The 23,613-nt window shown below is 40.5% G+C and overlaps 1 protein-coding gene across 1 annotated transcript in view; it reads right to left on the bottom strand.

Moving 5' to 3' along the window:
• Positions 1-23,613, bottom strand: part of gstcd (glutathione S-transferase, C-terminal domain containing) — a 57,548-nt gene that overhangs the window by 19,324 nt on the left and 14,611 nt on the right. Inside the window, exons 6-8 of the mRNA XM_020648422.3 lie at positions 2,894-3,009; positions 2,492-2,536; positions 1,975-2,103 (exon numbers count right to left, since the gene is read on the bottom strand). Coding sequence (XP_020504078.2) covers positions 1,975-2,103; positions 2,492-2,536; positions 2,894-3,009 — 290 coding nt within the window. The remainder of the gene's footprint in view (positions 1-1,974; positions 2,104-2,491; positions 2,537-2,893; positions 3,010-23,613) is intronic.

The raw sequence follows: 23,613 nt of genomic DNA on the forward strand, positions 1-23,613 counted from the left end.
AGGTTGAAAGCCAGTAAAACATTTATTGTAACGATACAGAGAGCTGTGTGGAATCAAACTCATTAACCGAGCAGGATGTTAAAGCCTTACAAACACAGTCGAGTAGAGCTGCAGCTTTGGCAGAGAAGTTGGTGTAAAAAAAAAAAAAAAAAAAAAAAAGTGTGATGTCTGAAGAAGTATAAAGGTCCCACGGCCAACTCGCCTGAATACAACTGGAAATGGCTGGCAACCACTTCTTGCTGTTAAAGATTACACTTTCCTTTCAAAGATGACTCCGAAGCCTTTAGGAAAAGAAAACTCTTAAGATTTTACTCGTGAATATTTCTGAAAGCAAACCAAAAATCTCTTCAAGCAGAAGATTTTTGAAGTAGAAACAAACAAACAAAGACCTGCCAGCGTTGAATATCCCTCATTGAGGATACTTTCTAACCCTAGCATTGCCTTTGTCCTTCAGATTGGTGATGAACCTGCCTATTTAAGAATGGAAGATAGTGCCAAAAACTACTCCAATGAAAATGTCTGGGGCACAAAAAGGTATCTGATCAAAAGCACTTCAGGAAATGAAAAGCCAAGTTAGCTGCGCAGACAGAAATAAACCTTGGCATTTACAGTTTCCAGAAAAGATGAGGAAACTGAACAGAACGTCTGTTAAAAACATTTCAATACTTTAAGAGGAGGAAATATGAAGTTGATACAGTGCAGTGAATCTGTGAGTGTGGCAGATTGAGAAGTAATGTTTAGTTTATGCTTTGTTAATAAAAAAGAATCAGATTAAAATAATAATAAATCATTATTTGAATTTAAATGTTTTAAACAGAAAAGTTAATGTTCCATCTAGAAGTCAAAATTATCAAAGTAAGGCCAATACATTTTAGGACAACTGTCTTAATATCAAACATGGCAATATGCTCTCAAACATCATGCTAACGTCAGAGATGGGTTAAAGCAATAACAGTTTGTGTTGGAAGCGCCGATAGTCTATAGAGTTATGCCCAATGTACACAGGCTATAGTCCACGCCGCAGCGGCTGTGGGTTTCAAATCCGACCTCAGCTCTGTACTCCCAACATTTTCTGTCTCTTTTCAGCTGCCCTATCCAATAAAGGCAAAAAGCCTTAAGCAATATCTTGTGTTTAAACTTTAGAGAAGAAATTGCCCCATAAAGCTGTTATTGGTGATGCTTTTATTTTGCCTTTTTTACTGCTTAAGAGCCATTGTAGTTTTATTTCCTCAATGAGGTGAATGATAAAAGCACCCCTGAAAAGAAGTAAAAGAAGTCCTCCTATCAGGAAGTTTAACAGTGCCAGTTTAGATTCAATAAATATATTTGTCTAGTTTTGTGTGTTTGGTTAACAAATCCTAAGTTGGTTTTGGGATTTTCAATTCATCCTGAAACCTTTAGTGCATTGAAAGTTTATGATTTGATAAAATTATCTCATTTCCTTTGCAGCTCACAGTGAAGACCATTATGTGGAAACACCACTTGATTCTCTGTCATGTTAAAAGAGTTTTGCTGTGTTTGCATTCAAATGGTAATGCTGATTACATTTCCTCCATTTTTCATTGACATATTTGAAAGCTGCTGTAGATACTGAAAACGTTCATTACAGTTAAACAATGCACACTACATGTACTATGACAGAGCAAATTAAATCAGTCCTATTTTGGAGTTTATACTATGCTATTCTATACTATGCTATGCTATGCTATACTATATTATACCAATGATAAAGGTTTATTATCTTTTTGATTACAGTTGCTTACAGCTTTGGTTTGATTTATGTGATTCATTTAAACGTTTTAGTTTAGAGTCTTATTATGAAAAGTCCGCCTTTTTAAAATGATAGGTCTGATTGTAATGGCTAACATAATGTGTACAGAGTTTATGGATTATCAAATTTGCAATCCGATTGTAAAGAAATCTGGTGCCATGGCACATCTTCTTCGTTTAGTGCTTCTGCTTTGCTTTGCTCACCCCGATATGAAATGGTCCAGTGAAGTAGTCCAGATTGGCCTGAATGAAGCCGATGTTTTGCAGACCGAGCTCAGCACTTCGACTCTGCGCCCTGACCAGAGACTCTTCTTTGTTCTCGATGAGGACGACCTTAAACACACAGAGAAGACACACGCACAGTTACATGCGAGTGCTTTTTCGCGAGTGCCTCAATTGAGCCACAATGTCAATAAAAGCTCTAAAACACAGACAACCTGTAGTAATAATGTTGGTCGTATTAGGTTACAGGAGGCCTTCCAGTTTATTTTAACAGTAAACAAGACTAATATGACCAAAAACTAATTATATTAGATTTCTTAAACAATACATGGACTTGAGTGTTGCATTTAATACTTCAGCATAATCAATTCATCATCATCTGTTGTTGGTTAATATTGCCTGCCCTTAAGAACTGCAAGTGAAAAGTTACCAAATCGGTCAAAATCAGGTCTGCAAGGTTTAATTTGAATCAGCCACATGTTGCACAAACACAAGTTACCTGGCAGTCTGGTAGTGTGTGAGCCAGAACGATTCCTACATGTCCCTGAGGCAGCATGAAGAGAGAGAGGGAGAGAGAGAAAACAAAATGAGAATGCACAATAGGCAGACAGCAGGCATCAAAGAGGACATCAATGGAGCAATGATTAGCGCTGGCCTTTCCTACCAAGAACTGACCTTTGCAGCCATGCAGCTCTACCCGAGTGTGCATTTTCATGAGTGTAATTATGAGTCTGCCTGTGTACACCAGCCAACAACAAAAGATGTTTAGGAAAAAAAAAGAGAAAAACTAGTCCTCTGCAGCTGCTTGCTAATGGATCAGCAGCCTGATGTAGCCCTGGTCAGGCACAGTGATAAATACACATGCATAACCAGAATGATGGATGAACACACACACACACACCGTTCCACTGCAGAAATCCACGATGGTGGAGCCCGGCCTGGCTAGCTCTGTAACCATGGCGACCAAGTTATTCAGCTGTTGCCTCTTTCTGACAGCACGGATGTTTGACATTTTCCCTGGGAAAGAGCACAAGTCTGGATTACATGGGAGAATGAAGCAGAAACTAAGCAACAGGTTTTTACAGGCTGCGAGTCAGAAAACTTAATTGTGGTACCAAAACAAATAAATAAAATAAAGAAGAAGACAGATGTCAGACACAGAGAGTTGGTCAATGAAAGGATAGATTTGAATTGGATCCAAAAGGAGAAGGGGGGGGGGGTTGAATCATGGGAAAACAGGATTCCTAGATATGAAAAAGGGTCGGGCTTGGAACGTTGTGTTCTTTAATGTGAAAAGAAAATAAATAAGATCATTTTTTTCTGAGCCACAGTGTTGTGAGTCTTTGTGCTTTTGTGATTTTTTACGACTCGGCACCTAAATAAGTGATGTGTGTGTTTGCTGACTTTTTCCAAAACAGGATTACTATCATTATTTTTTTTTTATGTGAAAACAAATCAAGTTCAAAATGACAGCAAAAATAAAACTGAAAATGTAGTGTTTGAGGAAATAAAATACAATCAAAAATAATCTAGGTAGGGGTCAAAGAAAGAAAGAAAGAAAGAAAGAAAGAAAGAAGATTTGTTCAATAAGAGTTAAAGGGTGGGGGGGGATGTATGGGTGTAAATATGCATGTATGAATGTGTTTGTGTGGATGTCCATGCTTTCTCTACATTAATGGATGAAGCAGAAACTTAGCAACAGGTGTCAACAGAACAATTTCTGTCATTCTATATAGACAGTGAAATATATTTTTCTGTTTCACATTTTTTTAAACTATTCTCTGATTGGGCTGCAACGTCCCAGCCTCCATTTTTTTCATGTTTCTAAAAAACTGCCCGAAAAAGGAAAAAAATATTTCTAATAGACGATATTTACTATAATAAAAGTTAAGTTGAGAAAACTTTATTTAAAGAGTTACAGAAAGTTATTCACTTACAGTGAAATAAAGCAAAGAAACTAATTAAAAAACTACATAAGATTAAAAACCCACAAGATTCATGTTTTTACATTGCCGGTCTTACTTTCCTTCGCCGTCTCTCTCCTGGCTAAACTTCTGACTTACAAGCATCTGTTTCAGGTAATTGTGACACTACAGCACACAAATGAAAGGCCTCCATACTGTGTACAGCATGTTTCTAGCTAATTGCCAACAAGGGAGTGCAAACCATCTTTCATTATCATCAAACGCAAACCCCTACGAGCCAAAATGAAGTGTCCTCCTCGCCTGCCTCAGAACTTTGTGCTGCTGAGCGAGCAGTGTGAGCTCCATTAACTCAAAGCACATCTCAGTCTCCAGCCTCTTCCGTCTGCAGCGAGTCGTCGACGCGCCGTGACACTGTGGTCTCTCTGCTCCATAAATCCAGTAGTGATTTGATTTTCATTCACCTCAAGAGTCACACACTCGTGGACACACAAATGGAACATCGTTAAAATATTATTCCTGCCTTTCCTGTTCATGCTGCTTTTGTATGTGATGACAAGGGAGGAGAGGCACATGAATAGGACTTCTCATAGGGGGTAATCTTGCATACTGGCTGATGTAGAGCAGACCCAGATGTAGGGAGAACACAAGAGTGAAGAAAGAATTTAAATACAGAGAAACAGCAGGAAAGTAATTGGCTCTGAGCTGCATTTGGAAGAGTTATTCACTTGGGTGCAGGCTCTTCTATGTATCTATGGCTCCATTGGGGCTTTAGTAAAAGAGGCCTTTTGACGCAGCAGAACACATTTAGATTTTAATTGCAGATTGCATTACAGTGCGTGATGAAAGACAACAGGGCAGGAATGGATAGGGGGTCTAAGACTCAGCTTAGTTTGGAATACAAGAATAGCAATAACAGTGCAGTCTAGGGGCAGCGAAACGGAGCTTTAAACACACAACAGTAACATATTATAGGCTAACAAACTTTGATACTTTGTTAGCTTGAAAAGTCGGCCAATTCCATTTAATATGGATGGAGAAACATAAGTTGTGTCTCAATTCAGGGGTAGCATCCTTCCAAGGACCCAGCCCAAGAAGGGCTCGGTCTTTGTAGCTTCAGGCCACACAAAAGGTCTCAAAGCGTACAAAAAGTTTCACAAGTGTATCAGGCACGACCTTGAAGTTGTTTTGAACCAAACAACTCTAAGTTACTAACACTGTTTGTTTGTGTTTTTTGTTTGTATCTGATGGGAAAGTGTGTGAGTATGATCGACTTCCATTGATGAGTTGTGCTCGAACAAGACATTTGGTAGAGAAAGGTCATCACTCTCGAGGTAAAACCCATAAGTTACATACTGAGTGGGAGGCAGCAGAAGAGCTGAACTCTTCAAAGTTTTTTTTATTTCATTTGATAATGTTGTTTCAGGCAAAAGAGGTCTAAAAGTTCACGCCCTGGGTCGCTGCTATGGAGTCACAGTCGGTCAATTTCAGTAAGAACGTGTCGAACTGTGTTGAGGTCAAAGTGCTGGGAGATGTGAAATATATACACTGTTGAGAATGTTAAAGATGGAATGAGAAATATGTTGTGGGGAGTCAATATCTCAGTTAAAGAGACAAATGGTAGTTGATATTTTTATCACTGTTTGAACAATCCAATTGAGATCAATCCTCAAAGAGAATCAGAACCCCAAAATCAGGTTTTATCTCTTTTTTTAAACAAACTGTACAAGAGTGTCTGATTCATATTTAACACTTCATTAACTGCTGATCTGCAAAGGCTGCCACATGCACCATAGAAGAAGAAGAAGTTATCCTTTCTTACTCCCACGAGGGGAAAATATTTTTACACTCCGTTATTGAGGCATGCTACACACACACGAAGCATTAGTCACTAAAAATGAACAGAACAGTTTGACGCTAGAAATTCAGAAGTTTTATACGGGTAGAAGCTCAGAGACTAAATCAATCACAGACCATGTCATTCAGAGGCATCTTGAAGGAGAGAGGTCTATCTGCAATGGGAATTTTTTTTGTTTCTCACTCAATTTTTTTTCTCATGCATCTAAACTAGCTCGACCGTCTTCCAGCCACTTTACAAACAAAGGCAGTCATCACAAGTACAACAAAAAACTGTCTGACACTGTCATCCAGCCGAGCTCCGATGATCCGCTGACAAAGAGGCAGCTAGCAGGTGGAAGCTTCTGTCATTGTCATAAACCAGTGTCAATATGTACTGAGGCTGTTAGACTGAGGAGCGGCTTCAGCATTAGATTGACATTTTCCAGCATCAGGTACAGTTAATATACAAGTGCAAATAATCCTGCATAAATGACCTCTAGTGGAGGAAAAAACTGACACAGGTAGGCTGTAAATCTGAGGCCATGTAACAAGCTATTAAAAGCAGTTCTCTACGACTCTTTGCAAACTGAAACCAGACAGCATATAAGTTAGACCCCTGTGTATGTTAGACTGACAAATACAGTGGAACACACTGAAATATATTTTTTTTTTAGCAAATCCTTACTAAATATAAAAGCTTTTCTTGCTTCCTACACCAAGTCCAATCAATAAAACCACCAACAGATAAGACGTTTTAGTTGTTTTCCATCCTAACTTCAATTATTCTTTTTTTCTTCTAAGATTTATTTTTGGGCATTTTCTGCCTTTATTGGAGAGACAGGACAGTGGATAGAGTCGGAAATCAGGGAGAGAAAGAGTGGGAAATGGCATGCAGGAAAGTAGCCACAGGTAGGACTCAAACCTGGGCCACCTGCTTGGAGGACTATAGCCTCCATACATAGGGCGGCAGTAGTTCAGTATGGGTGGCAGTAGCTCAGTCTGTAGGGACTTGGGTTGGGAACCGGATGGTCACTGGTTCACTGGTGCGGACCACCAGTGCCCTGACTTTAGTTTGTGTTGTTTGAAATTGTGATGAAAAAGTAAGCTGAACAAGCACCAAGTGGGACCAGTGGAAAACGTTTTCACACACTGTTAAAGACACCCTTTTAATACCAGTTGTAACAACCACAAAAGTTGGGTGCAGCCTATTTACCATTGAGACCAATACACGACTTTAAAATGCTGAGACATGCGGCGTCATGCGACCTGTACTCCACATCCCTCAATGTTACCGTATAGGCTGATGGCTAAACTACCACGATGGGGATTGCAGGATTGCAAACTCCAAACGGTGAAATCAAATGGTACCATTAAGAGCTACACAGCTGCACAGAAACTGCACATCGCAGATTCTGCTGACTGCAATGGAAATCGTCCCACAGGAAGACTGTTAAAACCTTTTCCCTCTTGGAGACCCTCAAAAACAGACGATGCCACCTTTATTCTGGATTTGAGGGTATTTCTATTTTCACACATAGGTAAGCTAAAAAAAATACAATTTCTCTTTGTAATTGCAAATGTCACAACTCTCGGTAAATTTTGCTGTTAAAACAATCAGTTGGCTTGACTGTCTAAGGGCTCGCCTAGGGCGTTAGAATTAAATTAGTTTCATCGTTAGCTCAATCTGAGCATTCACAATAAACTCCTTGCAAAAGTCTGAATGTATTGCAGTGGATAAGAAGGATTTATTTTCTGATTCTTTAAAGGAAAGTTGCAAACATGGACATTGTGTAAAACATTAAGAAAGCAGATAGGAAGAAACAGTGCGATAGAGCTAATGTGCACTTTTTAAATGTAATCGCCTGTCCCAATGCTTTTTCCTATCCTGCTGACCTAGACCCAGGTGATCTCCCCTTTAAAAAACGATTTTGTTCAACCGCCTTTGACAGACTGATGGGAGCTGAAAACAGATTAAACTGTTGCTGGTTTTGTTTACAGGGGGAAAGACATCACCCCAAACCAGATAACTTCTGGCTCAAAGCCTCAGATGACACAACCAGTAAGAGTTTTCTGTTTTTCCAGCAGGTTGAGTCGACTTTGACATTTCCAAATGCTCACTGGGGAGAAAACATGCAATGGCTGAGTCGTGGGTGGGAGACTGAGGATCCATTAGCGTGTGTGTCCTCTGCTAAAAAGAAAAAATGAAAAAAGAAAAACGTGCCTAAGAGTATACCTCTGCAGCTGGCAGTGAGCCCTGATCTCCTCCTCTTTCCCCTGATGCTGCAGAAGTGCCCGGGGCCTTATCACGCAGCTCCATCACACAGATTAGAATGTAAGCACAGCGCTGTGGCACAGGGGGCCTCTGTTTGGGCTCCGCAGGATCTGACAGCTAACATCTCTCAAGAGGACATGCTGGTGTAAAGAGCAAACACACGGAAGGCTGCTCCGAGATTTAGATTTAGATCGTGGTTTCAACTTAATATTTTGGATTGAATCACATCATTTTCAGGTTTGTTCAGCAAACACTTCTTTTTCAGAAACTGAATTTGAAAGAGCAGATATCTGTAGAAAACTGAGTGAACATTTTAAATGTCTCCTTTTTTAACGTGTACACTGAGTCACTCTGCCCTAAAAGTGTCCAGTTACCTTACATACGTTAGCTGCCAGCTCATTTTACAGGTTTTACTGTCAAAGAGGAAACGGATTCCATCGGGTGGAAATTCTCCAGACGTGTTTACGGCAGAAATCCCAGACGGTGTCATCTGTCGACCACCGAGAAGTATGGTGTCACTGCATGTCGTGTAAACGGATAGCGATCCTGGAAGGACACTCTTTAAGAGATGATGGAGCAGAGAAACTCTTTAAAGTGTGATGAAATAAAAAGGACCAGGCTGTCATTATTGTTTAGAGTATGGAGCTGCTGAATTACATGAACCTGCATCTTAATGTTCCAACACGTTTAAAATATATTAATTTTGTTTGATTCAGTGTTTATTTCATCTTTAATAAGTCTTTATCAAAAACATATTCCGCTAAATGTTGTGTTATCTAACAATGATCATGTTAGGGTAATGCTTCTCAAACTGTGGGTCATGCCATTATGAAAGGGAACACTAGGGTGTGTCCAAATGGGTGGCCTGGGCCCACCCCTTGAAATCTGATTGGCCACCACCAAACAAAAATCCTAAGCAATGATTGGCTTTTTACGATTTGTGTTTAAATCAAATATTTGTGCTCTGTTGCAGCAGGCTGCTAACTTTCTTTGTTTTCTTTATATTTTAAAGTGTCACAATCCTTTTCGTTAGAACATCTTCTCTTTAAGTCCTCAAATAAATAAACCAAGAAGATTTAAATACTGCCACTCTGTTGTGTTTCATTTGAAGTCGAAATATATATAGACACAGGGATGCAAAATATTTCAGATACTTTCATTTCAGTAGTAGTAAGTGAAACGTCCATGTTTCATCTCAAGTACCCAAGATCCCTTAAGAGAGTAAACCTTTGCATTCAGTTTCTGAAGTGAACTACAGAGTGAACGGTATGAAGAAGAATCCAAGGCTGTATCCAAGTGCATATAAACATGCGGGCCCACTGTATGAATTTTTAAGTGTTGGAGGAGGTGAAATAGAAACAGGAAGGGGTGGTGGATCATTATCTTCTCGAGGCTCTCAGGAATGTACGAGTGTGTCAGTTCAGAGAGAAGCAGGTTAGCTGCCTTCGTCCTTCTGAGGAACAATAAATGTGGTTTCTTGTCTTGGCAGCTGCTCAGAAAAATCTAGAGTGTGTGTGTGTGTGTGTGTGTCTGTGTGTTTAGCTAATAAAAACAAGCACATTGGTGATGTGGGAGCCGTTAGCATGTCTGCAGAGGTTAAAACCAAAGCAAACTCGCATAAAAGTAAACCTGTTTAAAACGAAGTACTGCAGCAGCACGGTGTTTTTACAACTGCTGAATGAAGTATTGAATTCATACATTGACTAAACTATAACTGGCCCAGGTATGTGAAAGCACCACGCGCAGAGGAAGAGGCGAGCTAATGCAGTCAGGGAGCTTGTTAAACTGCCGGGTGAGCGCGAGCACGCTGTATTTCCTTTATAAGACTGCAGGAGAGCAAAGTGCTGTTTCTCTAAGTGCTGTGAAAGTGCAACCGAGGGTTCTGCCAGAGAAAACTGACCACCTAAAATAAAAAGAGTGCTCCTTACCACCTATCAACAAAGTGGCTACAGCTCAGAATAAAAGGGTAAAATGGATAACTGACATGTTGACCAGCTCCCATGGTCCCTCTCACATGCAACAAAACTAGCTTAAAAGGGGAAAAAAAACCTCTTCAAATCCTCACCTTTTCCCTGAGAGTTTCCTCACATTTAAAGCAAACATACACACAATATAAGAGTATGACAAACATGTCCTGTCTCTACTTCACTGAAGCTTTATGATGGGTGGAATCGTGAATTACTGGTTGGCTTACCAGACATGAGAAAAAACCTGCAGTGTTTTCTATCACTGTCCAATACTTCAATGACAATATAAGATGTGATGAATAAACAAAGAAGGAGGTGTACATATTCAATTGAATTGAAGTATTTTTCCGTCTTTTTGATCACGAGCTCTTCCACATTTCTTCTCTCCTCTCCTTCCTCAGTCATCACACCTAATGCTAATCGTACAGTTTGAACCTCACTGACACCCACTAATCTACGGTTGAAACTCCAACTGATTTTCAAAACGGCCCGTGAATTTTAGACTTCCTCTCATTGGTCAGCTGTTGCTTTGTGTAAATCAAAGTGGAAATTCTTTCATCTTTTTCGTTCTTTGCTTTCAGGCTTTTTTTCTTTTTTCCTCACAACGTGTCGATCAAACATTTTCAAATTGCTTAGATGATGAAAATGTAATTATTATCGGGAAGCCAATTTCACAGTTATCACTGCCTCCCCATTACAAGTAAGGGGTTGTTATCGCATACTAACTAACAGTACAATACAATATTGCTCTATGAAGCCCCAGATTATGAGAACATCACAGGCCTTTCTGTGATGACTGAGATATTGCATCTCTTTACTTCTTGTTTTCTAAGACATTACCTCGCCGGTTTCTTCCTTTCTTTTATCCCACGGTCAACTTCTTCTTTGGCCGATCAGAAATGATTGTTTAATTAATGTCATAAGCGCTACTAGGGCTGCAGGATATTGCAAGATCTTTTCTATCTGCGCTATATTTCGCGATATAAATTGTTTTCATGTTGATCTGCTGTTCTGCATGTGGGTCGTGTTTGCAACATGTCCCTCTTGAAGACAAAAAAACCCAAAAAGAACAGTTCTTTAACCTCTTTTGATGTCTTGTGTGAAGCACTTTGAATTGCCCTGTTGCTGAAATGTGCTATATAAATAAACTTGCCTTGCTTAATTGCCACCAATGAATCTGAGAGGAGCTGATAGTTAGCTGGAGTTTCATCTGCTAATGAAGCATGGCCATTATATCTGGGCCTCAATCAAACAGGTCACATACTGAGTGAGAAAAAAAATGTTTTCTTTATAAAGTATAGATTTTTTTGTTCATTGTGATAAATTCAGACTTTTGCCTTAAGTTCAAGTTTAGTATCCTAGCAGCAATTAGCGCTGGCGAGAAGCGCTCTGAACAGGAGGCTGTGAGCGCATCCAAAGCTGTCTGTGGTCACGGGCCCTTAGAAGACACACTGACTCTCTATGGTGCCAGTACACTTCTTTGTTGTGGGCTGTATTAATGACACAAGAAGTCATCTTTCAAACAAATTAGGTTATCTTTTCATTTCTGGATTTGCTTTGTACGACAATAAATTCTGTTAAGGGACGATTCATCACGGCTCCACGCAGAGTTTAAGTCACCTTTCACATTTTCTATGTGACAAGAGTCTGGCAGTAACCCATGTCTTTTTGAATGGATTCACTATTTAGCTGGCAGGGCCTTTAGTTTTACTCTGGCTTGGACTGCTGCAGGGAACTTGCAATGGCTCATCCCTTAAATTGAAAACTGAAAAGGCTCGTTGGCACTATGAAGCGTATGTAGTGATGCAGAAAAGCTTGCATTAAACCATATGTTCGTTCTGATAGAACTCTCTGGAGCAAAACATGAGGAAATAAACTTTGGCACATCTTTGTAGAGTGTAGACAGTAATTAATACCAGGAGAGAAAACTAAAATGAGTTGTCTTTTTATGAGGGTAAATATTTGGATGAACAGTCCTAAAGGCTGCAGCACAACACAGCCTGACTTTGATTGTGTTGGGAGGTATTAGAAAAGGTTTGAGGCCAAACACTGAGCAGTAACTGAGCATACTCTTGTTGAGTCGGCTTTAAGTGAGAGAAAAAAAACAAAAAAACATCCACAATGCTGAAAAGCTCCGACAGTTGACAAGTTGTCAGAAAAAATAAAAGTTTTCCTTGACGCGAGCAGCCACTGAAAGTTTTCAATGTGTTTGCGCAAGACAGCGATGACAAGAAAAATGAGAGGTAATGAAGACAAACAGAGGAGGGGAGAGACGTCTCACTGAGCATCCTTCAACAGGTTTGGAATGTCTGTCAAAACATGAGCAGACGTCGCTGTGGGCGAGAGGTCCACGTAATTATGAAGCTCCCGCTGTCCCTCTCACAGGTCACAGCATGTAGCTCATTTGTCTCAACTGTTTTTGGTTCAAAATGGGCAAACAACCAAAGCGAGGTGTCACTTATTCAGTTGTGTACAGACTCAGAGCATCACCCCCAACACAACGGGAATTCATGCTGCTATGAAAATAGTTGGTCAATAAATTAACTTGGGTTTGGCATCGTAACTGCTGCTCACAGCTTCTTAAATGAAAGGATGTTTTCCCCCCCACTCTAGTTTAATTAAAATCAGCTTTGATTTTTTATTTTTGATTTTTTGCCAGTGGTGGAAATAACTTCAAAGAATCACTTTCAACTTTGGAAACTTGATACGGGCTCAAATTGATTTATGATGAACACAAATCAAACCGCTCCTTTTGTTTAAGCCAATGATACAAGCAGCCCTTGATTGTTTTCCAGATCTCATGGTCTCTTCTGATTAGCTCTAGACTAAAGATGGTTATATATTCTTTAAAAGAACATTGTAATTTGGTCATGAGTACAAGAGTTCAGTAAAATCCTGACACACGCTGAAAGATTTGCAAAGCCTTAAAACGATTTTTGAAAATATGAGAGACCATACGCATGACAGATTTAACCGGTTTTTTTTGTTTGTTTTAGTGTGTGATGTGCAACGAGATGACCAACTCAGCACACCGCACACAAACAGATTCATTCCCCAAAAACCAGAGTCTCGGCTCTTAAAACGTGTAATAATGCGCCATCAAACGCGACATCAGAGTTTACAAACATGATAGTCAAACTAATTGTGGCTAGCTGTTAGCTGGTACATCCATCAGGACACGTTGTATAAACACGACGTAGCAAAGTATCAACATGACAACAAGCTCAACTTAAAGCCTCTCAGACCTCTGCATTTATCATACAACCACAACCTGTTTTTCCATCAAACAAGATTATTCAATGTGGATTATTTGGATATTTCTAAAATATATTTTGTCCCACTAAGAACTCTCAGTCTTTCAATCCAAGATTTTCATACTCTACAATTCTCTGGACATATGTGGAGCAGACTCTCTTTCCTTTTGGCTCCCACTTCCCCCTGTGCTGGCTGAATGTTGACTTGCAGTCTGTCCCTGAGAGCTGTTTAACTCTCTGTTTGCAGTGGACGTGGCAGAACACCATCCACACTCCTCTGCCTTCAAACTTGTGGAGTGTTGGAATCGATCTGTCCTGTGGGTGACGTTGTATTTGCTGAGGGCAGAGAAAAACTGTGCGTGTTCAGAGCGGATTTCAAATGACTGAACACAGCGATCCTGACCGGCACATTCACAGCTCAGCTCAGGTGAGAAGAAATGACCTGAGGCTACACACGAGCTGACACACAGGTAAACTGCATGCACAAGAAAAACGGAAGATGTTTGCCCAGTTTGTAAACTAGAGATGTGTTTTAAACCTTAATATATCAACTTGAGAAACAAAAACAAAAAAAGATAAAGTCCTGTTGTTCTAACAAAAAACTAAAAACGTTTGGCTGCAGGAGAATAATGCACGCTGTCCTAAGATGCAGCACTGTGAAACCTTTCACTTTCAATTCATACAATAGAAAAGATCAGCACCAGATAGCCTAGTGGCCACATCACGCGCTCCTTGTACACTGTCTTGAAGCTGCTGTGGGTTTGAATCCGACCTCGGCCCTTTGCTTCATGCCACCTCCCGTTCTCTCTTCCTAACATTCCCTGTCTCTCTCCAGCTTTCTGTCCCACTCTCCATCTAGTCAAGGGTCCTGGACGTACAATCATTTAATATTTGTGCATTTGTGTTCACGAAATACGTTTTTAAGACTTTGGAGCAGATTTATTAAGCTCCCAAGTAAAGAGTACTAAATTGCGTGTTCGCTCCAATAGTTTGCACGTTTGGTTGGCGGGCGTTTTGCGGGTGATCTACGAAGAAAATTTGCGCGAATGACAACAGGTGCAAACCTTGTGGAGGCGGTACTATTTACACTGCTCAAAAAAATAAAGGGAACACTAAAATAACACATCCTAGATCTGAATGAATGAAATATTCTTATTAAATACTTTGTTCTTTACATAGTTGAATGTGCTGACAACAAAATCACACAAAAATTATCAATGGAAATCAAATTTATTAACCCATGGAGGTCTGGATTTGGAGTCACACTCAAAATTAAAGTGGAAAAACACACTACAGGCTGATCCAACTTTTATGTAATGTCCTTAAAACAAGTCAAAATGAGGCTCAGTAGTGTGCGTGGCCTCCACGTGCCTGCATGTCCCAGATGTGATCAATTGGATTCAGGTCTGGGGAATAGGCGGGCCAGTCCATAGCATCAATGCCTTCGTCTTGCAGGAACTGCTGACACACTCCAGCCACATGAGGTCTAGCATTGTCTTGCATTAGGAGGAACCCAGGGCCAACCGCACCAGCATATGGTCTCACAAGGGGTCTGAGGATCTCATCTCGGCAGTCAGGCTACCTCTGGCGAGCACATGGAGGGCTGTGCGGCCCCCCCAAAGAAATGCCACCCCACACCATTACTGACCCACTGCCAAACCGGTCATGCTGGAGGATGTTGCAGGCAGCAGAACGTTCTCCACGGCGTCTCCAGACTCTGTCACGTCTGTCACATGTGCTCAGTGTGAACCGGCTTTCATCTGTGAAGAGCACAATCTTGGTGTTCTCTGGCAAATGCCAAACGTCCTGCACGGTGTTGGGCTGTAAGCACAATCCCCACCTGTGGACGTCGGGCCCTCATACCACCCTCATGGAGTCTGTTTCTGACCGTTTGAGCAGACACATGCACATTTGTGGCCTGCTGAAGGTCATTTTGCAGGGCTCTGGCAGTGCTCCTCCTGTTCCTCCTTGCACAAAGGCGGAGGTAGCGGTCCTGCTGCTGGGTTGTTGCCCTCCTACGGCCTCCTCCACGTCTCCTGATGTACTGGCCTGTCTCCTGGTAGCGCCTCCATGCTCTGGACACAACGCTGACAGACACAGCAAACCTTCTTGCCACAGCTCGCATTGATGTGCCATCCTGGATGAGCTGCACTACCTGAGCCACTTGTGTGGGTTGTAGACTCCGTCTCATGCTACCACTAGAGTGAAAGCACCGCCAGCATTCAAAAGTGACCAAAACATCAGCCAGAAAGCATAGGAACTGAGAAGTGGTCTGTGGTCACCACCTGCAGAACCACTCCTTTATTGGGGGTGTCTTGCTAATTGCCTATAATTTCCACCTGTTGTCTATTCCATTTGCACAACAGCATGTGAAATTGATTGTCAATCAGTGTTGCTTCCTAAGTGGACAGTTTGATTTCACAGAAGTGTGATTGACTTGGAGTTACATTGTGTTGTTTAAGTGTTCCCTTTATTTTTTTGAGCAGTGTAAGTTAGGCTTTTGCGTGTTCTACTGGTTTACATCACGGAGAGTTTGGACAGAAAGCGGGATGACTGCAAGCGCAAAATAGGTATTAGTGGGAGAGGCAAATAAACGCACAATACTTTGGAGTTATAGGAGATAAATCTCAATATTACAAAGAAGATTTTTGTTTGTTTTAAGAAAACCTCAGCATTAAACAGGGCCTCTCTTTTCTTCCCTTAATCTTAAGAATGAAGTGTCATACATTGTGCAGGAGGTGCGAGCTGTGTCCTCTGTGGACCGGGCGCTCTACACTCAGGCCGTTGTTGCGCACCAGACAGCTGGCCAGCGCTGTGTCTGATCGGACATAAACGCCCTGGAAAGAGGTATCGAAGACGGGGGTACAAACAGTGGTGAGGTCCCTCAATCCAAGCGTCCTACAGAGTAGCAGCAGCGGGCTTTAGAGGGAGGTGACGAGCGCAATGTTGGCGAAAAGAGGGAAATAGGAAGACATAAATGCCAATGTTGAAATTCTGTAGAATGCAGAGGCTGTGAATGTTCAGTTTTGTTTGGCTATATGGCAACAATAGCCTGTAGTTTAATCCTGGTGTTCCTCTTCCTTAACGATTAGAATATTGAATCAAATTAAAAAATAAATGCATGCCATTTATTTTTCTGTCATTTTGAAACATCTTTATGCCGTCTTTTGTTGTGCCTATGTCTCCTCCTAACTTCAATAACAGCATCCTGTTGTGCGTAACGCTGGTCTCCTGGATTAGCACCTTCCTTTCAAAAGGTGTTAAATACAGACACCATCACAATCACCGCAATTTTTGTCAGGTTTGGTAAATCGCAATGCGTGTACTAACTTAACTTGTTTGCATTTTATCCTCCCAGTATTTTGCACGTTAGGGCAGAAACGCCCCATATTGCATATTCATTAAGACAAACGTACTGAAAGGACAATGCGTGTTGTTTTGCTCATTTGAAAGACGCAATCCTCACTGCACGCAGTTAGTAGATCAGGTAGCACTTTTTTTTTTGCTGGTGGTATCAAGTTTGCACACGTTTTAAGACACGCAAACCTTTAGTAAATCTGGCCCTTATCATATATCATGACTTGCTTTAAATATTTTCTGAAAAGAAAGTTTGCCAAGTCCAGCTGTTCCTTCTTGTTATGCATCCTGCAAACATATCCTGACAACTGCTCTCACAAACTGAACTGTGTGTTTCCATTCTGTGCACGCTCATCCCCTTCAAATCTGATCTCTGTGCTCGGTCGGCGCTGTCAAATTCCGGGAGTAAGTGGCACAACACTGGCATCTGTGGAGGGCCGTGTCAACGTCTTCTGGCCTGCCACCTTTGTAAAAAATGTTCCAGCCCGCATGGGCTTTTAGGCTTCGCCTCGCGGTGCTAACTCAAGAATACATAAAGGGTTGGCCTGCGGGTGTCTCAGCTCAGCCTGGATTTCTCACTAAAACATTTGGGTGCCAAATACAGGGCCTCCCAACTGAGAGAAAGAAAGGGATTCCCCCTAAACTCTGAGTTTTAAGCTTACACTGTCACAGCAGAGAGATAGATTCATAGTGTTTGAAAGGACAATTTCAACCATGACAAATATGTCTTGACTGCTTTTAATACATTGCTATGAGATAATGATGTGTTATCTGCAGTGTTAGAGACAGACGGTATGCGTTGGTCTTAGCTTGCATCTATTGCCTTATTCTTTCTGCATGTCTTGGCACAGCACAGATTGTATTCTTGTTTAGAAAGTGGGACAAGAATCAAGGGATTAAAGATTGGCCACAAGAAAACATCATGTGCCCTTTGGATGATTAGAGCAGGGTTTAGATGAATCATTACTCTGTTTACTCAGCCCACCTGCAAACTAACAGAAAGAATGAACTAACTACTTCTGCCCTCCAGTTGTTGCACTTCAACACAATGTCAGCAAACTCACTTTCTGCGAGCACTTCTTACAAACATGAAACAATATCACTAATTTGAATAACTCTGAGGAGTCATATCAGCCATGTAAGTACAATTATTCATCTAAGAGTCATTACAGTTCTCAGATTGTGAAGAGGTAGAGCTATTCACATGGAAGTCATTTTCTCATTTTCCTCTGATGTAAAACGGAGGGGTGGAACTCAAATTCTGTTATAATGTCTAAGTGCTACATTTCTGGTTGTTAGTCGTATACAGTAGATGTTGGGTTTCTTACAGTTATTATCAACCACTTTCAATTTGATTAACACTTCACTATTTTCAGTTTCTCATTAAATTTGTGTGTAAAATGATGCTAATTGTTGGGTACCCGAACTCAACATGAATTACAACCTGGATGAAAGTAGAACAACAATACCTGCCACCCCGAGCATCATGTCAGATGAACAGGCGGCCGTGTGAACACGATAACTGGAGGTCTCTAGCTGATATGTTTATTATTCAATGCTCTAGAGAAGCAGCTACAGACAAAACACACACTCACTCACACAGATGCCAAGTCACCCCTATAACAGTGTAAGCCTACACCATGAGGGTGAGGAAAACATGGAGGGAAAACTCCTCTAACAATGAGACGCAGAAACACAGAAACACAGCAAACTGAGCCTGTGCACGCCACAGTCCATAAACAGCGCTCTTATGAGCCCAATCATATGAGGGCACCTGGGTGGGTCCCTTCAACATCACCGCATACACACTGAAACCAAAAATGACACATCATCTATTACACTGTTCACCAGGAACAGAACATCATAATAAGCTCGGAGCCCTTTTCGTGCCCACAGAATGAGAAATTCCAGTTAGATTAGTTTGTTAGAGGAGGGGAAGAACAAACACAAAGGCGGACAAGGAAAAAATGCTTTAAATGCTTTAGTTTCTAAGAATACATAAAGAGTGTAATATTCTCTTTATGTATGAAGAGGACTTTTAGTCTGAGCAAACAGTGAAAATGGTGGGTATAAAAATGTAATAAGAATTGAAAGTACGCAGGCATGCAGAGATTGACAGGTAAAAAAAAAAAAAGTGGTAAGAGAAAAAGGGGACAAATTAATTCAAAACCTGAAGAGTACAAATAATATTAAAACATAAAAAGATGAAAGAAGGAGCGATATGAAGAGAACAAACCCAGCAGAAAAAAACCCGACAAGAACAAATATAAAACACACACACACACACACACACACACACACGAGTGCTTTTTACTCAGACGTGCTCCGTGAAATGTTCCCTGTAATTACAAACAGTCTGAACATGTATTACACCACACGCCAAGCCACAAATTGTGCAAAAGAAAGTGACAGATGTTCTGAGCATCTTTCCAAATAAAAGTTTCATGTTACTGTTTTCAGCTACGAGGTACTAATTGGATTGGATCAAGACTGCAGAGGACAACTTCAATTTTCTACACTGCATCCTAACACAGGATAAAATGCTGATCTGCGTCTGATCGTCTGTATCAGCATCTTTATTTTGACTTTCATAGTTTTAATGCCACCTCTAAATTGGGGCCCGACCGATATGGGATTTTTTTGGGGTTGATACCGATATTAGGGAGGGAAAAAAAAAAATCACACCGATATATCCGCCTACATCTTTCTTAAATATATGTTCGATTTATTGAGATAGACAGATTTAGATTTACACATTTATTGCATCAATCACTTATCATGCAGTTATCAAACACTTCTGGAAAAGATATACAGCATAAAGAAGTCAAGATGGTCACTCAAGTGGAAATTAACTGGGCAGGTATCACCGCTTGACCCTCTGGAGAATAATAATGCGCGTTGTAATCCATATAGCGCCCTCTGCTGGTAACAGCCAGAAAGATAAATGCTATTGTAATACAATGATACTAAAATGAAATGCTATTGGTAATAATAATAATAATAATAATTATAATATCTGAGTATATCTGTAATAAAATTAGTCGATACAGAAGTCACTTGAAATGTTAATATCGGCAGATATTATCGGCTGTCTGATTAATCGGTCAGGCTTTACTCTAAATATCAACAATGTAACAGACTTCTCTGATTAGTCTGCTCTGTTGCAACTCGGGCTGCTGCCCAAGTTACATCTCTTTTAGGGGCATATTACCCAGCAGGACATTTTGTTCCGTTGATACACCTTTATCTGTTGGACAACTGCATTTGACAACTACTAAACAACTATTCAACCAACTGTTAAAACATCAGGATATGAGCCAATGTCAGAGTCTAAGTTTATAGCGCTTTCCCTCTGCTTTGCTGTGGTCCATCTACAAAGCCAATATGAAAACAATAAGAAAATAAAAGATGCAAAATACTTTATGTAAACCAGAGAATGCAATTTCTGAATTGTGCTGTGAACGCAGCATGCTAATAATGCTATTACTACTACTATATATTACTAATACTAACAAGATGCTCAATACTTCATGTAAATCAGCACACAATGGAAATACCTTGAACTTTGGAAACAATAACATTCTCTATGACTTTTACAGTTACACAAATAACTTCTGAACATTTGAGAACACCGATCGTTGAGATAGAAATAAAACAAATTCAGTGCAGAACAATCCGTCTTGAAGATGTTACCAGTTTCTTTTTTTTCTTTTTTTTTATCTTTAATCTTGGATGCTACGTGCTGTGTTGCTGAAAGTACTTCTATGTCACATCACTTTGAAGCTAAAGTGAAAACATGTCAACACCCGAAAGATAACAGAGAAGTTATTACATGCAATCTGTTGTAGCCTTTAAATGTCATCTCCACATCCCAAAACTACAAGATTTGAAAAGACACAGCATGTTCAACTGTTCTCTATAGGGAAGGCCAGCAGAGAGAATATTAGCTTTAACATTCAGCTCAGGGCGCAAAACACTAATCAGTAATTAATTAAGAGTTGAGTGAAAGGGCGTGCGGAACACTGTATAATCCAAACCCAGTGAAAGCTGGTTGAAGGTAAGGCAAATTGTCCCTCTGCTTCATCCCCAGCCCCGCAACGCCTCAGCAGAGATTACTGCAGAAAACAAAACTAAGCAGATAAATGAATATGCATGATATGACATTTGCAAGGAGCTCATCGTGAAGGCAGCCAGTGGCTCTGCATTTAAATGGGCACAGCTCAAACATCAGTGCAAATAGTGAATCTCTGCGGTTTCCCTCCAGGGAGTTTAGAGGTGTTTGAACTTGAATTGTGGAAATAAAGTGCCAATTATCCCTCTAATTGGGAGTAACAAAGCTGGCTGCCTGTTGTGCTTGGTCCCATGTTTACTGCGTATCCTTAACTCTCCAATTTAAAGACTCTAATGAGTTCAATTAATGGAGAAAGAGGAGTGATCTGAGAGTCTCAGCCTGCTGTCTGGGGGCAATAATCTCAGTGGAATTAGGTGTTAACCAAATGTCGGCTCATAGAACACGCCGACATTTCCACTAATGTTCAATAACATTTGAAATTGCATCAACGTATTTGTATTAATATAATGCTCCCGAAAACTCTCTGATCTGGAGTTTTAATAACAGCCACTTTACCTTTTATTACAGACGCACCGACAGCATGATGTGTGCACAGCTCATAAGGAGACACACCTCTCCTCAAAGGCATCCGAAAACCTGAACACATTTTTTTAAATAAAGATTTTTCATATCAAGACATGGATAAAGCCCATTGTTGTTTCCTCAGTGTTTTCTCCGCTAACCCCATGAGGATTGTTTCAGTTGTATCTTTGGAAAAAGAAAATGTCTCCAAAACTGAGAGAAGTATCCAGCTTATCATGGGATTCATACATTTTGTACAGTTCTTAGTTTATGGTCAAATACCTGAAAAACTACGTGTATTACAATTTATTACAGCTACAAGTTAGCAAATGTTGGCCTGCTAGCATGCTCACTGCGATTAATTGCGCAGCCCTACTGATTAGCAGTTCTAAGGTTTGCATGTGCCTGTATGTCCAAACCCACAGAGCATGACCGTAGGCCCTTATTCCAGTTTTAAGTCTTAGTATTACTGTGGAAAAAAGTCTTAAATCTACAGTAAAACACTTGTGTTGAAGGTGATCATAATGTGTCTGGTCTATTTGCTCTGCAAGAACTGTTGCAAATCCTACTGATCTCCTTTTGCAACACTGAGACTCTTAGATCTTACAGTGTACATGGTGGAATATTTCATTCATTACAGGCACCTGAAGCTTGGGAGTTGAATTTCTTTTAAAGATGACAAGATCAGTAAGTTTATTTAAGTTTGGGATACTCTTACATCACCAAGCAACGGCATAAGTCGAATTTATTCATGTAAACACAGAAAGTGTCTGAGGCCAAAGTCAACAAACATATCTACCAACTCTATGATCCCCGGCATTTTATTACAAAAGCTTAAAAGACGGCAAGCGTGTTGTCAGACTCTACTGAATAATCTGGTGATATGACTCGACATTGCCCTATCAGTTGTTTGAAGTCACATATAAAACCCCAAAAAGTCTAATTTATTTTGCGGAAGAAGACAGCGGGGAGAAGGCGAAGAGGAGAGAGGATCAGTCAACATTATCTCTTAACTAAGCGGATATGTTTAAAAGCAGGCCAGCAGTGACACAGATCTGTGACTGAGCCTGCTGTGTGTCTCTTAGCTGAGCTTTATTCAGCCTGACAGCTGGACAGGAAAAAACAGCCGTGTTCACATACTGAAAATTCTGCAAGATGACTGAAGTGACGAGCATTTGCTCCACAGGTGAGGCAGGGAGATGTGTTCAAAGAAATATGTCTAACCCAAATATTTCACTTCAACAAATTCCAACTTGTCCTTGAATTGGAAGTACAAACACTTGTAACTGTTAAGTGTTCTTGGATATCAAGTAAGTAATTTAACTTTATTAACATCTGCTATATTGAAGTGTGAAAGCTTCCATGCCAGTACATGTAAGAGGGGGAAATCATTTTAATTGATGAGAATGGTCTCCTGTATCTTTACACGGCTTGACTTTGGATACAACAATACATTTTTGAGAGTTGAACTCGTAACAATCCACAAAACAATCACTGCACCAATCACAATGTGGATGTACCACTTCATCAAACCCTCACCTCTTTCCTTTGGGGGCAAAAGTTACCTTTGCACCTGAAGGGGAAAATTCATCATATTGTGGCAGAGTACAATGGCCTTCGACCAGATGTTGCCACCAAATACACACACACACAAAAAAAAGCAACATTTTATGCTGTGAGAAAAGCTTGTTGATATTGGAGGTGATTCCAAGGTCCAGCTTACCTTTGTTGGGCACCTAAATTACCTCCACTCACTGTGAGGAATACTAAGTAAAAGTCAAAAGCAAAAAAAACGGATTAAAATGCAGCGATTTCAAAAGAATTAAATACCTTAGGAGGGGTACACACTACAAGATAATCGGGGTGATTTCAGGCCTGATTCCCCCCTTCTGACCAAAGTCAGCAAAGGCCAGATTACCTGATGGTTCCAAAGATTATCTTGTCGGATGCTCATGTGGTGTGAGGGGTGTTAAGAGTGATTTTACTCTCCTGGATCTGCTCAGAAGACGATCAGGGCCGCTACGATTTGACATTGTAAATGTTAAACAAGTTCAATATTTACGATCAGAAATCGTGTTGTGTGGGGAAAACAATGAGGACAGCCCAACACAAATTCTTCACACTGTCACGTCAAACGGAACAGTAGCCAATCAGGAAGCAAGCTGACTGAAGCAGGACGCTCAAACAAACATAACCATGGCAATGACAGAGCATAAAGTTAGGAAGACCCCAGGAATGGAGGACCTACAGATCACATTAAATGTCATTACAAAAATAATGATTGGAACAGCTTTGCATCAGACTATAGGACAGTTGATTTGTCTTGGGATTTATTGCCAACAGAATGCAAGTTTACAGGATTGTTACCACCAGCTCT

This window comes from Labrus bergylta, chromosome 1 (assembly GCF_963930695.1).
Source record: "Labrus bergylta chromosome 1, fLabBer1.1, whole genome shotgun sequence".
Classification (NCBI taxonomy): domain Eukaryota; kingdom Metazoa; phylum Chordata; class Actinopteri; order Labriformes; family Labridae; genus Labrus; species Labrus bergylta.